Source organism: Paralichthys olivaceus, chromosome 10 (genome assembly GCF_024713975.1).
Source record: "Paralichthys olivaceus isolate ysfri-2021 chromosome 10, ASM2471397v2, whole genome shotgun sequence".
In the NCBI taxonomy this organism is placed as follows: domain Eukaryota; kingdom Metazoa; phylum Chordata; class Actinopteri; order Pleuronectiformes; family Paralichthyidae; genus Paralichthys; species Paralichthys olivaceus.
In genome coordinates, this window is record NC_091102.1 from 4,926,189 (window position 1) to 4,940,243 (window position 14,055).

The 14,055-nt window shown below is 41.0% G+C and overlaps 1 protein-coding gene across 1 annotated transcript in view; it reads right to left on the reverse strand.

The window, feature by feature from the left end:
* The window catches only part of xpo4 (exportin 4), a 42,805-nt gene extending 30,278 nt beyond the window's left edge, over nucleotides 1-12,527 (reverse strand). The window contains exons 1-6 of the mRNA XM_020100680.2: nucleotides 12,246-12,527; nucleotides 10,885-10,990; nucleotides 10,343-10,484; nucleotides 9,472-9,610; nucleotides 7,827-7,943; nucleotides 7,542-7,695 (exon numbers count right to left, since the gene is read on the reverse strand). Coding sequence (XP_019956239.1) covers nucleotides 7,542-7,695; nucleotides 7,827-7,943; nucleotides 9,472-9,610; nucleotides 10,343-10,484; nucleotides 10,885-10,990; nucleotides 12,246-12,422 — 835 coding nt within the window. The 5' untranslated portion in view covers nucleotides 12,423-12,527. The remainder of the gene's footprint in view (nucleotides 1-7,541; nucleotides 7,696-7,826; nucleotides 7,944-9,471; nucleotides 9,611-10,342; nucleotides 10,485-10,884; nucleotides 10,991-12,245) is intronic.
* Nucleotides 12,528-14,055: the final 1,528 nt, after the last annotated feature.

Consider the following 14,055-nt stretch of genomic DNA (forward strand, 5'->3'; position numbering starts at 1 on the left):
ACTGCTCTAAAACACTCCCTCCGACCCCCTCGGCCAATCACCTTGTCTCTCCTCCTGAGGGCTTTCCAAGACCAAGGCAAGGCTCTTTTTTTGTCCCTCGCGACAAACGATCCTCACACTATCAACACTCTTTTTTCCCTCTTGACAGTTTCCAATGTCTTTTTCTTTATTCTAACAAGAGGCTGTCTCTTCTTCCCCATGCAACACTTTCTCTCTTGATTTACAATTTCATCTACACCCACTTCACAACCACCAAACTGCAATAAAATCTTAATTGCTTTTAAAATGTTCCAATTCTTCTTCCTCCCAAACAAGTCTGTCTAAATTCACACCCCCACAACACACACACAAGCTTTTTTACAAACCCACAACACACACTTTGTCCCTACACACCCAGAACACTCCATGTCTTTATTCAAGACTCCTAAACACACCCACAACATGTATTTCCCTTAGCTCATCAAAAACAAGCCTCCAAAATTAGACTTTTCTTACACTCCACACTCACAAACACAATTTCTTCAATCAGAGCATCTAACAAAGCCACAGCACTGCCAGGCTCTGTTAACCACCAACGTTTTTACTTTCTCCAAAAAAACAAATCATCTTTCTCTTCTTGCAAAATATACAATTTCTTCTAAATAAATAAAAGATCAACACAATAGGCCATTGGTTGGGCTTTTTTCCTTTTGTTTTTAGTAAAATACAGAAAAACAAAATCTTTTCTCTCACCAAATAAACCTTTTTTTACTCTCTTCAATATTTCCTCCATCACAGGCCTGAACAAAACAAAATCCATTTGAACAATTTGAGACACACTCTTGCCTAAATTTGCCAAAGGATCTTTTTATTGTCCTTTATTTAAGATATTGGATTAAAGACTTTAACTACCTACTAAGTAACACTAATAATCAGAACTTGTGTTGCTTTGTTGGCATCCTGCACATTTACCCCCCTCTGTTCCCTTGTAAAAATAAATACTAATGAAAAATAAAAGACACTCTCTCATTTGCCATCACCCGCACAAGCACATAAAACACAAACACACACACACACACAACCATATCAGCGCCCTGCAGCTCAATGACAGCAGGAGGAAACTTCCAGAGGAATGTTCGATCAAAGCCAAACAGCGGCACAGGCCTACGAGGTCACGCATTCCTCTGACACCAGCCCACAGTCACTCCCAGTGCACACACCCCACCACGACACACCACAACACACTTTTCGGCACAAAAGTTGGCACCTGTCTGAGGGTCTGAGCGACTGTGTGTGTGTGTGTGTGTGTGTGTGTGTGTGTGTGTGTGTGTGTGTGTGTGTGTGTGTGTGTGTGTGTGTGTGTGTGTGTGTCTAATGTTTGGCTTTAAGGCTTCTTTAAATATAGTCGTGGTGGAGCACAGGACCTTTGACTGAACTTTTCCAAATGGAAAGAATAAGAAAAGGTTTAGGGAAAAATAAGAGTAAGAGCAACAATATGAGTTAAGTTAATGTGTCATTGTTTTGGTTAGTTTTCATTTCTGATCATAAAATATCCAGTTTTTGTTTTTTTGTTTTTACTTTGTCTGAAAATCGTCCTCATTCAGTTGCCTACATTCACTGTCCTATTGCAGTTTTCACAAAATGTAATTGAAATGGAAACTATCTGGCCTTTACATTTTATTCTATCTCTTTTCTAATTGAAAAAGTAATGGTCAAAGAGAGATGAGGGGAATAATATAGGAGGAAGTCTGTATTTGGTTCAACAAATATCAGACTGACAACCTGCAGACAGCGGTCGTCTCCTCGGTTAAGGACCTCCTTGGTGACAGAGGGCATACAAACGCTCCTAAAGATCATATGACTGAGACAAAACTCACAAGAGACCTCAGGAATGATAACTACACAGCTTCTTCAACTACTTTACACGGCTGGACAGAGATGTAAAAAGGCTCTGACAGCTTGTGACAGAAGAAAAAAGGACGTTTCAGTTTCAAAAATATTCAACAGAATAAGGGATCAGTGAAGGGAATCACTCATCCTCTCTCAACTGCCACACAGGTGAACTGGTGCTTATATCAATTATGAGTTATATCAACATGATCATACAGCATAACAACAGAAAACCATATTAATTGTGAATTGCAATTAATTAATTGTGAAAGATATGTGGTAACAGCTCTTCTTCACCATAACCTCTGCTGTGTGTTCCGAAGACAAAGTAATGAAGGTTGCTATTTTTCTTTCTGACCTATCACAGCACTTTATGTTCTGTCCTGAAAACAACCCACATGAACTGAAATTTCAGCTTCTGTGAGTGTTCACGTCATTGAAGTTCAACCTCAAATTCAGGGGAAAGACCAAGTTAAAGAGCTGACGAGTAAATTTAGAGGCTCAACTAAACATTCTCATCAAAAAAGAAGAACTGTGTATGTGAGTCTGTGTGTGTGTGTGTGAAGTGCACATGCCTCCAGGGTGACTAATGTACGCAGAGTGACTCGGACATGTGGCTGTGGTTTGTTGGGTTTTTAAAAGACATCACCTGCCACGATCTCAACCCTTCCAACAGCCTCAAGAATAACTAATGTGACATGTCGATTTTCCACTGGAAAGATAAGACGCACCGACAGATATATACACACACACACACACACACACACCAATGTAAACCACTGACCACGAGAGTTTAAATCAAACACAAGTGAGGAAATTCACACACCCCGAGTTCTCACTTGCAGTCGCCAAATTTACAGACACATAAACACACGCTGTCAAATCTTAAATAATGTCAACCGCCTGTAAAACTGCTGATGCAAGACTTGTCTGATCCGACCGTCACTCCGGTTGAGAGAGATTAAGTTGAGTTTTCATCTTCTTGATAAACGTCATGACGATTTCAGACAGTTTTCAGCAGCACATCTTCAGTGACAGACACTTGTGTGGTATTTATAGTTTTGCATGTGACCTTTAGCCCAGGTAATGTGCACAGCTCTCAACTTCCAAGCATGACGAGGGAATACAGCCGTAATAAAAAGCCGCCATTCTTCCCATCATGGGTTGTATTTCAGTGAGCGTTGATGTGCGTGAACTAACCACATGGCTACAAAACAGAAAACGTGGGATGAGCCTTTTTTCTGAAGGTAAAAAGATAGGATGAAATATGTGGATTAGAAAAACCAAACAGCAAAATGTCTCAAGGACAGAATTTGAATCATGTTTACTGGATTTTCTCATTTTGTTGCTACAACGTTCCAAAAGTAAATAAAATGATAAACACTACGGAATTCCTGGTCAGTCACTTCGAACCACCGCACAACAAGGATTCCAAAACACCCTGGATACGAGAGCTGCCATCTTGTGCCTTGGACATCACTCGTGTCGAGCAGAGGTCTGAACAGTAGCGATCGAGCTCTGAGCCGCGGTATTGTGGTCAGTCAGTCTCAGCTGTCAGTCATGACATTTAATCCTGTTGTTATAGCAGTGGGATTAATCCTCTGGGGATCATGAATGTCTGAACCAAACCTCCTGGTAATCTATCAAATATCCATCAATTTTTTAAAAACTGAGCGTTGGACCAACAGAGTGTTTGCTGGTTTCGATTCCTCAACTGGTGTTTATACTGGTATTTAGTTTCAAATTAAAATAAGTAATTAGCTTCTTCTTGCTGTTGGTTTGCTATCAATTTAGATTTTTGAAACGTGTAGCCCATCACAGTTAACAGTTCCCAAAACTTTCCCAACATTTGCAGACATCGTTCAAAACACACACTCACAGATTGATCTCAAAGTATATTCATGACCACCTCAAATAGCCAACAATCAGTTTGAGTAATCTGAACATTTTGCAGGCCTGAACGACCTTCATGCTCAAGGATGGTGGATTAGCGAGCTTCTCCTCTATCCTCTATTCATTATGGTTGATCCTCGCAGAGGATGGAGCCACTGCACGGGGGAAGAGTGGCTGCGTGTCTGCCAGCCGCCGTGCCAAGAGGGCAGCACTATGCTAAGGCGTGTGGTAGGGTTTAAGTGATATATCCTGCATTAAGTCTCCCCCCGCAGCCGCACCATGTGAAATAACAGTCCAGGAATACCTCCTCCACCACCCACCCCCCTCCTCATTTTCTGCCCCGTTTCCTTCTACTGTTTGGCCTCCATCTGTTTAGACCGCAGCTGTCATTAATCTACACTCTACCCAATCACACCAATAATGTTTACACTGTGTATGTTCACCGGCAGGTTTGTGTTTTCGTGTGATGCCTTCACATAAAGATAATCAGTGAGATTTGAGCTTTGTTTTTGTCTTCGTTGCTAAGTGCTCATTGTGTTCTACATTCTTCTTTGCTGTATTGAAATAAAATCAAAGCATAGAATTATCTGTCAGACGATAGACAAGAACGTGTCATGAAGGAACTTCAGCGCAGGAGTTACATGCATCAGCCGAATGTCCATCAGCATATTAGCCATCTGTATATACACTCCTGCCTGTGTTTAGACAGCAGTAGTTGAGGATTCTCCGCACAGGTCAGGGCCAAGGCAAACATCCAGCATCAGCTTACACACTCCTAATCCTAACCTTAACCTGAGGGGGCAAAATGCCCATAAATTGACCTCTGAACGCTAATGAGAATCCTGAGCTAGGCCAAGGCAAGTGTGTGACTGGCTGCCATGTCTTCAGCACAAAAATAACTCCTGCTGAGGCAGCGGGGGGTAACCATAGCTTATAGAAGTTAATGCTACTAATATTGCGCCTAAATAAAAAGATCTCTTCACAGGATAAGTCAAGTAAGGGGCAGAAATTAGGGCAACACCTGTATTAATACATTTTCAATTTAACAGTGTTTTGAACCTAAACTAGAGGTCGAGCATTTGTGCGCGGTGTAAACAGAAAGCAGATTGTCTACTCTGCAGTTGGTTAAGTTTTAGCAAATACTGCAAACAGGAAAAGACAACCAACATTTACAGCTGGTAGTCGAGTAATGACTGATAAGAATCAGGAGTGAATGAAGGTGACTGCATGAGTTTCCTAACGTCTCGTTTTGCCCAAGTTTTCAAACTTAAATGGGGCCAGCGGTGTTTCCAAACTTCGTAAGCGCAGCAATGCATTTTAAAACTAGAATGTAGTAGTGTGGATGTAGTCTGAGGAAAATAGAATAGATAGAGGCATGCAGGGAACGCCATGCTAATTTAAAACAACTTGAGATTTCAAGAGCTGATTCACCATGAAATCTACACATTCCTCTCCAGTGAAGAAAAGAACAGATGGGAGAAAGCAAAATGAAAAATTGTTGCAGAACAAAGCTCCGCTGGTTATTATAGCAACACAAGTGGCAGCGATGAACATACCAAAGACAAATAAACAAACAAAGGGCTAAAGGACATTGTTTAGTGCAGGAACGCTGAGGCAACGGGGTGGAGGGTGATCCATCTGTCAGCTCGGACCGCCATTTACAGCACCTGACTGCCGCTGCAGCCTCGAGTCCCTACCGCGACCCTGGCTAGAGTCAAGCCAGGTGTGGAGTGACACGGTGTCGTACAGACGCCCGGGGAGCGTGCCTCCACCAGATGACACCAAAGCCTAAGGGCCGAGCTTCAGACGGCGGTGAGGACAGATGACACACATGCCGCCCAGTTTGTCTGAGGGAGGGAGGCTTTTTAAAAAGCGTCTTTGAGCTGGTTGAAGAGTGTGTGCGCGCTCACGAGGGTGAAAGGCAGCCGCTGTCAGCCATGCAATTAAGGAGAGGCCCCTTTATACCCATCCTGGCATACGCTCGCATCGCAGCACACGGGCGTGTTGTGACACTTGCCGACAGGCGGCCACACTCATTCTGGCGTCCCAGTGGCCTTCATCAATCTGTTCTCCTTTTCAACAACAGCACAGACACTTGTATGCTTCACGCACGCAGAATTTCAAGGGGGCCGCCACTTGATTCGAAAATGTATATGCTATTTTTATGGCCTAAGGAAATCCTTTGAACATTTGTGACAACTCAGCAGCAAGAAACCAAAGAACTAATGTACAGCTCTATTCCAAGATACTAGTAGCACAGGGATGAGCTAATTTTATTCATAACTTATCTTTGCTGCACAGTCTTTTGAATTCACTTAATGAGGAAGTCTTTAGGTTGAGGTGGCAACAACTGAAAAGGTCTTAATAATACTTAAATGTGAGAAATATACTGAGTAGAGCCTGATTTAGTGGTTGGCCAATAAAAATCAGCTGATATGAGCCTTTCAGACATACCAGATATGAAACCTTTTATTTTAAAGAAGTGACAAAGACCATAAACGTAAATAAAATATGTCATGAATTAGTCCTGCTCAATGGGTCTCAACCATTTTTTCCATAATGGTCTAAAACACCCTGTGATATCAAAGGGAAACTGCCTTGGTAAAGTGTAAGTGGTGTATTTGTACATTTTAATGTGCAATGCAAAATAACCTTTTAATACCACTAACAAATGAGTTAAATCTATTTAACATTGTGTTATTGAATATAATTTCCAAGCCCAAAGTCTCCTGCTTCAACTTCAACTCAAGACATTCCATACATGTACAGTAACCTCTGTGATGGCTTCATATACACACACAGTCTAAAAACTGCTGTGTGTAAATGCGCATCTTTCAGAGCACACACACATATTGAACTGAGCGTGCCAGGCATACCAAGGGGAGCCTCAACAAGCCAAGGCGGGGGTGGTGTGCTGCTGGAATGATACGGGGATGGACGCACAGACACCTCTTTGAAAGTGATACATGGCCCTGGGTGGCAGCAAGCGCCACTACAGATCCGCTCAGACAGGCAGAGAGGATGCCAGGCTGGTTGGGATTTAGGCCGTAATGAGCCTGGATACACATAACACACACATAACTCACACACACTGTGCCCAAGTTCGCTCAACAATGCGGCCAACTGCAAAGATAATATGGACGCAAGCACAAGAGATGAACTACAAAGCAAACAGACGGACAGATATGCATTCCTGGGTATCACATATTTGGAAAGACGCACTCACACACACACACAGCAGTGAATATTCAGACATATAAGATTGTACTTGTGTTTGCATTTAACATGAACCTTTCAGCTATTAGAATTTTTTCAAAGTGAGACACTACTTTGGTCGTGTTTTTTTACTTTTGGCCAGTGACAGATTTATTTGTATTTTCAGTTTTGTGTACAAAAGTGTGAGCATCCAGTAACAGTTTAACTTCTGAACAAATAGCTGAAAGTGGTAAAGTCAGCTGATTATAATTTTGAAACGGTGTGTGTAGCAATGTTATGGTCATGTCATTGATGCCTCTAAAACCAATCAATATAATGACTGAGATCACAAACATTAGACCACTGGGGTTTTCAGGTTTAAAGATTCTTGTCTGCAGCCAATTAGGCTGTGAAATAAGCCTCTTCTTTAGACACAGGTGTTCATATACAACACATGAAGTGGCGAGCCATGAATAAAATTTGAGTAACACGGAACTGACCTGTTTAGAAATCTTCAAATTTATGATCCTGACCTTTGTAATGTGTAAAAAAATCCGGATGAGCCACTGACATAGAAAGGATATGATTGGGCGGCAGGAAGTTCCAGCTGAGGACCTGGTTGGCCAGAGCCAGGTAGCGCTGGAAGACAGACGACATCTGGGCATTGAGGTTTTCACGGCGGCTAAACTCCTGCAGCACCTCCATGGTCAACATGAAGATCTGACGCAGGCTCTCCTCCTGGAAGCGAGGAAGCAATGGAGGAACAAAAAGAGAATCATGAATGAGTCCAGGAAATAAAGAAAAAGTGGTTATCCTTTGTTTAACGCCTTTATTGATTGTCAGAATAGAAGATGAGGATGAGAACCTACCTGGAACACCCGCTTGCAGCTGCCGTGAAACTCCATGCTGAGGCCGATGCTGCTGGTTTTGCTGGAGCTGGAGAACTCACTGAGCAGAGCCGTCAGGATGGAGCAGGCCAGAGTTTGCTGCAGCAGAGAAGGTTGTATGCAATATTTACTCAGGTCAAATGTGTCTGTGTTTAAACTGTGTTAGTTAGGTAACGATTAATCCCATATTAATTTTTTTAAATGTCATAAAATGTCAAAAATCAGGAAGGATGATTTAATCAAGCAGCAAACCCTCACATCTGTGAAGTTAAAACCAGGTTTTTTTTTTTCCACCTTTTGACCTGAATCTCTCAACGACTAGTCAGATTGATACCAAAATATTGTTTGTGAAGTTAGAGTTGTGTCACTAATGGAGACATTTTTGATATTATGACTAATCCTCTCATAGTGTCAGCCCTACTTCCTTTTCAAATCAAAGGAAACCAGATGAAGTAACGTTGGGGGAGCTCATGTCTATGAGCGTGTGAAATTTGGAGCAGGCTGGTTGAATGTGAGGGGACTGCTGGGCCTGGGCAGAGGTATATACGCTCTACTGTCATATAACTTGTGAATGAATTGATTGTGACTGAGGGATGATGAATGTGAATCTGGATTTGTGCATCCTAATAAGAAATATCACCTTCTATAGTCTGATGATTAAAATTAAATGGCACAGTTGGCCTTTTCTGGTTTGTGGTTTAGTAACAAATGAAATACTGCCACCTACTGGCTTACAAGGAGGCAACCAGTTGGCTGTATATTACAGAGCAGCACTGAGCCAATTAAAAAGTAATGCTAGTATACTATTACAAATTGGAAAAAAATGTTTTTGCCTTTTTGTAGAAAAGTTCTATCGGCTTACATATTGAAATATTTGTATGCGTCTTGCACCAAAACAACCAAAATATGTTATCATGAAAATGCCCATGATCTAAACACAAAATTGAATTGAGTGCATGAGCAAAGAAAACAGACGCTCAAGTTATACTTTCTTCTAACCACAGGAACACGCCTGGAGCTTCTATCCCAGCTCAGCCTTTGTGCCATTTTTTATTTTCAGACGGAGCTCTCTGTAATCTGAGCTAGATCCCAGGCAGAAAAAAAATGTCACCAGAGCACAAAATAAATATGATCAAACCTTTAACCCAGTTTTGTTAGGAGCCATTCATTTAACTCCATGAATCAGAAATAGAATCTACAAGTTCTCTTAAATCGTAATCTGAGTAACTGTCACTGAACAGGTCTAAAAAGAGAGGATATATAATATACAAATTTACTGACAGATCTCATCACATCTCTATATTTGTATCACTTTTCACACATCTCAGACCAAACGTACATGTGACAGAGCAGCAATCACTGACTACAGACAGCATAATTACTGCATAAGATAATTTATGGGTTAAGAGCCGTATAAATTGAGAACAGTTCACAAAATAGTTTTCATGTAGTAGAAAAGTAAAACAAAGAGGAAATTCTCTCTTTAAAATGTTCCTAAACAGCCAATGTCCCATTTTGACAATCTGCTTAAGAACCATCAGAATTAATCCTATATTCTAGTAACTGCTAAACAAATCATTATATACTGTAAAATGTGAATCACTACTTTCAGACATGTGCTTCTCACCACTGTGGGGTTCCCGCTGCTTATGAGATGTCCGACCTCGAGAAAGATGCTTTTGCAGTTGATGGATTTGTCGAGAGAGCCTCTCTTCACGATAACCGCCACGGCCAAAAGAATCTGCTCACGGACATACTTCTGCAGACTGAAGAAAACAGGGAGACGATCAGTCACAGAGAAACTTACAGTGACTGTAACAGAGAATCATCACTGACCACTGCAGAGAATGTGAAAAATAAATTGAAAGAGGAGTTTAGTGTCTGTGGGTGAGGGCTCTTCTACTTCTTCAATCTCGTAAATGCTCTAAAGCCCGGCCAGCATATTGTTACCAGAATGAGAGTTCTATATATTTGTATTTTCTTTGTTTTTATGGTTAAGCTGTAAAATATCAAGCCACAATTACATTTCTTTGAAGGGTTATGGGTTTGATTACAATGACTTCTGAATCACTGACACTTATATTTCATAAAAATATACCAGACAATATACTGGAATAGGGAATTTTTTACTCCCAAATACAGATATCGACATCAGCCCCCAAAATCTTTCAGAATCTTTAATGCTCGGTTTTGCCTGTATGAAGAAGTGCAGGTGTATCTGATGTCATTGCTCAACTCATACTGCACAAAAATGGTTATTTGAAATTTAAAAAATAAATATTTTTGAAAACAATTCAAGTAACTCTTCTTTGGAGAGAAAATTGAAGGCATATTGTCAGAAACCTGATTTCAAATGGCATCAAATTTCTTTGTATAAACATATTAAAACAAATGACTTCAGGTTTCTGTGACTGATGTAACACGAGATGGGGTTGTTTGATGTTCTTACAAATCTTAACACTCAACAGTAAGTTCATGAATACAATTTTCTTTCTTACTTGGGTCTCTGTAAGACGTAAGTGAGGAGGAAAGTCCGCAGCGACTCGATGCTGGTATTCTCCAGCAGGATCCACTCCCGCACAACAGCCTCCATGATGGCTGTGGCTGCCTGGAACAGCACATAGTCGACCTTACTGGTCTCTGGAGAGGCAGAGAGTAAAGGGAGACAAGAGAATAAGGAGACTTTTAAAAGTCATGGGTGGGACACAATAACTTCTAGAGCTAAATGCAACATCATATGAAATAGATCTGATCCTAAAAGAAGCTTTTTCACAACTGGTTTGTATAAAAAGACAAATGTTGATGTTTAATATATTAGATTTTACTCCATAGCTCATTTTTTTATATCCAAACACCAGAGCAGAAGGTTTGTGATCATAGCATCAGTGGCTGAAGAACAGACTGGATCAATACACGCATTCCTCCCATTAAACAATATCTGCAGATAATGCATAAACTCAAGAAAAGCATGTTTGTTCAGTCAGTGGGTTCGAGCAAATAAGGCACATTTTAAAATAAGAAATGATCTGAAGTCAGTTACCTAAGATGTGCTTGCAGATGGCAAAAGGAGACTTGGACTTCCTGAAGGAGAGGAACACGTGTTCAGCATGTTGCCTCTGTTCTGTGCTGACCATGGACGGCGGTGCCTGTAAAAGACAAACAAGTTAGAGCCAACAGTGCCTTATGAAAGAATTATTACCATCGTACACCTTGATATTTTCATCGTGGTCATACTTTACAAGTGAGATAAAAACTAGACACATCCAATCAGACACCTTCGATGTGAAGGCAAAGCTCTTGTGAGGCTGGTGTGAAGCATCAAATAATAATAACCAGGCTAATTCTTTCATTTTAAGAGAGATCTGACTGAACATGTACCAATTTACAAAATCCATAATTTGATTGCATGTGTTACCACTGTTTATCAACTGAACACAACTATCAATCGAACAAAGTAAAAGGGTTATGCATCTGACTTCAACTGATTAAAATTGTTGCAATAAATCTTCCAACAAAAGGAAAAAAGTGGCAAACACAAGTTAAACACAGAGAAGGTAAGAAAGACTCAAGTGTCAGAATGAAACAACAGAGTAGATCCTGAGATTTTCCATGTGGCCGAGCATCAATACAACACTGGCAGCAGTGAATTATCACATGTTAAAATCCGATGTGAAGACAGACCACTGAGTTAGACTTTATATTTAGTCAGGATGCATTAAACTCAGTAATAAACAGTGAAACCCTGTGACTGAAATGACACCTGCTGACCCACACGTGAAGCTGCTCTGGTGTTCACATGTGAGCATCTCCTGAAATAATCAGGCTCCTCTCTCAGGGTTTGAATCCCACAACATGGCAAAGCAAGATGGCAGAAAGCAGGAGGAGGCTGTAGCTAGCTCCTGTCTGCAGCACACATGGTTTAGCTCCTGTGGCTGCTCCCTGCACGGAGGCTGATGGAGGAGGGAGAACCAGGGCGGAGGAGCACCGGACAAATGATGGAACCTGGGGTTTTGTCCAGGGGGGACGAAGCTAAAGCTGAAGCCCGGGATGCTCCCACTGTGAGCGGGGAAACTTGATGTAACACCTGAAAGAGCCGAAGTTTGTGTGAACGTGAGCCCGGGTGTAAAGTGTCCACACGCGGGGTCACGTCCTCAGGTGAAGGATCACGAGAGGAAAATGGAGGACGAGGGAGAAAAAAAGCAGGAAATTCCTGTTTTTTTTAAGGAATAATATGAGTTTGGTGGATTTTTTTTTTTCCCTCCGCAACGCATCGTTTCTCCGGTCGATAAAAAAGAGAAGCGAACGCATCCAACAACCAGCGGCCCCGGACTCAACCCGGGATAAAGTTAGCACACATGTAGCTCCTCCACCGAGGCCTCACACTAACCAGCGGTTCCTCACCATTAAAACTTTGGCAGCGCTTTCCAGCTGTGTGATCACTTCTGGTGCACCGACCGCCGCCATCATCGTCCCTCTCCAATGACGCGCCATGCGCTCTGCATTGTGGGAGTATAGCGCTGGTACCCGGGGAGGGAGGGAGGGAGGGAGAGAGAGAGGAGGGGGGTTCGATCCCGTCATCCTCAGCGCGGAGGCGGCGGGTCCTGCACATGGTCCTGCTCCGGTGCTCTCCCCCCTCCTCCCCCACCGGGATGGAGGCTCGATCCACGGGTACGAGTCTGAGATCCACCGCTGAACTGTCCGGAGGTTCTGTGAGGAACCAGGAAACTCTACTGAGCCAGGGGCGGGGATAGAGGGGGGGGGGCACAGATTAATTATTAGAATGGTGTCACATTTAAATATGTCCACAAAGTTTTGAGGCCATATTGAAAAAAATAACTTTAAAGGTCCAGTGTGTAAGATTTAGGTGAAAGGGAACTACCGGCAGAAATGTAATGCAGAATGATCCTCATGATGTTCTCATTATTTTATTTTATATTAATTTATTTTATTTTATTCTATTTTATTTTATTCAATTTCTTATATATTGTTGTTTTTTTTATATTGTTGTTTTATGTACATAAGTAGCGCACCAATGACACCAAGGCAATTTCCTGTATGTGCAAACATACCTGGCAAATAAAAGAATTCTGATTCTGATTCTGACTAGTTTGTTTCCTCTGAATTGTATGAATTGTAGTTTTCTTGACCCCAGAAAAGGCGCTTTATATTTAAATACTTTATATTTACATGGAGGGGACCCTCTCTACGGAGGCTGCCATGTTTTTTACATTAGTCCAGACTGGACAAACTAAACACCTTTTGAGTTTTTATGACAACTGAAGCTACCACAGTTTCTCTCTCATGTCTGGAAGGAGAGGGTGAGGTGAGGGGTGTTCAGCTGCAACATGAAACTTCAACACTAGATATCACTAAATTCTACACACTGTACCTTTAAACAGCATCTTAAACAGGCTAATTTTAATACAAACAATTAAGTTAACCCCAGTTTGTTAACAGGGGGCACTGGTGGGCCACCCCCCCCGAAATCCTGAGAAAAAAGAGCCTATAAATAAAAAATAATAATAGTTTACTTGTACAATGTGCCTGATAGACAGTAAGCACCTGTGAGCATTCAATAGAAATTGTTTTCAAATTGTATTTGGTTCATTTCTGACTGAATACATTTAAATCAATATCAAATCAATTCTTCAAACGTATAAAAAACCACAAAATGTCTTCACACTGTTCCTCCGTAAGCCCCAATATTCAAATTCAACTAGAAATTAAAGTTTTGAGCTTAAATGTCTGATATCCTGGAGCCAATATATCATGAAAATTAAGTTGTAATTTGATGAAGTAAACTTCATAATTTTACAATAAAATTGTAATATTTTGAGAAAGTTGCAATCTTATGAGAATTAAGACGAATTTAGAAGGAAGTCATTAGATTAGGAGAATAAAGTTGGAATATTATGAGAAAGTCATAATACAAGAACTACCAGTTGGTATTTAAAGAGAGTAAAATTGTAATATAATGAAAATGAAGTTGTAATTTAATGAGGAAAAAAGTCACAAGTTTACAAGAAGAAAACTGTAATATTTTGTGGGTGTTCCACTCTTCTTCTCAAGGGGATTTTTTTACTCGATTACAATTAAAATAATCCATCAATATGGGATATAGCCCAAGCCTAAACATGTTTAAAAATGGTAATAAAGCTTCTTTGTCATCCTCCTCCGTTCACACATCAAAAACAATGAAATAAAGCACAAG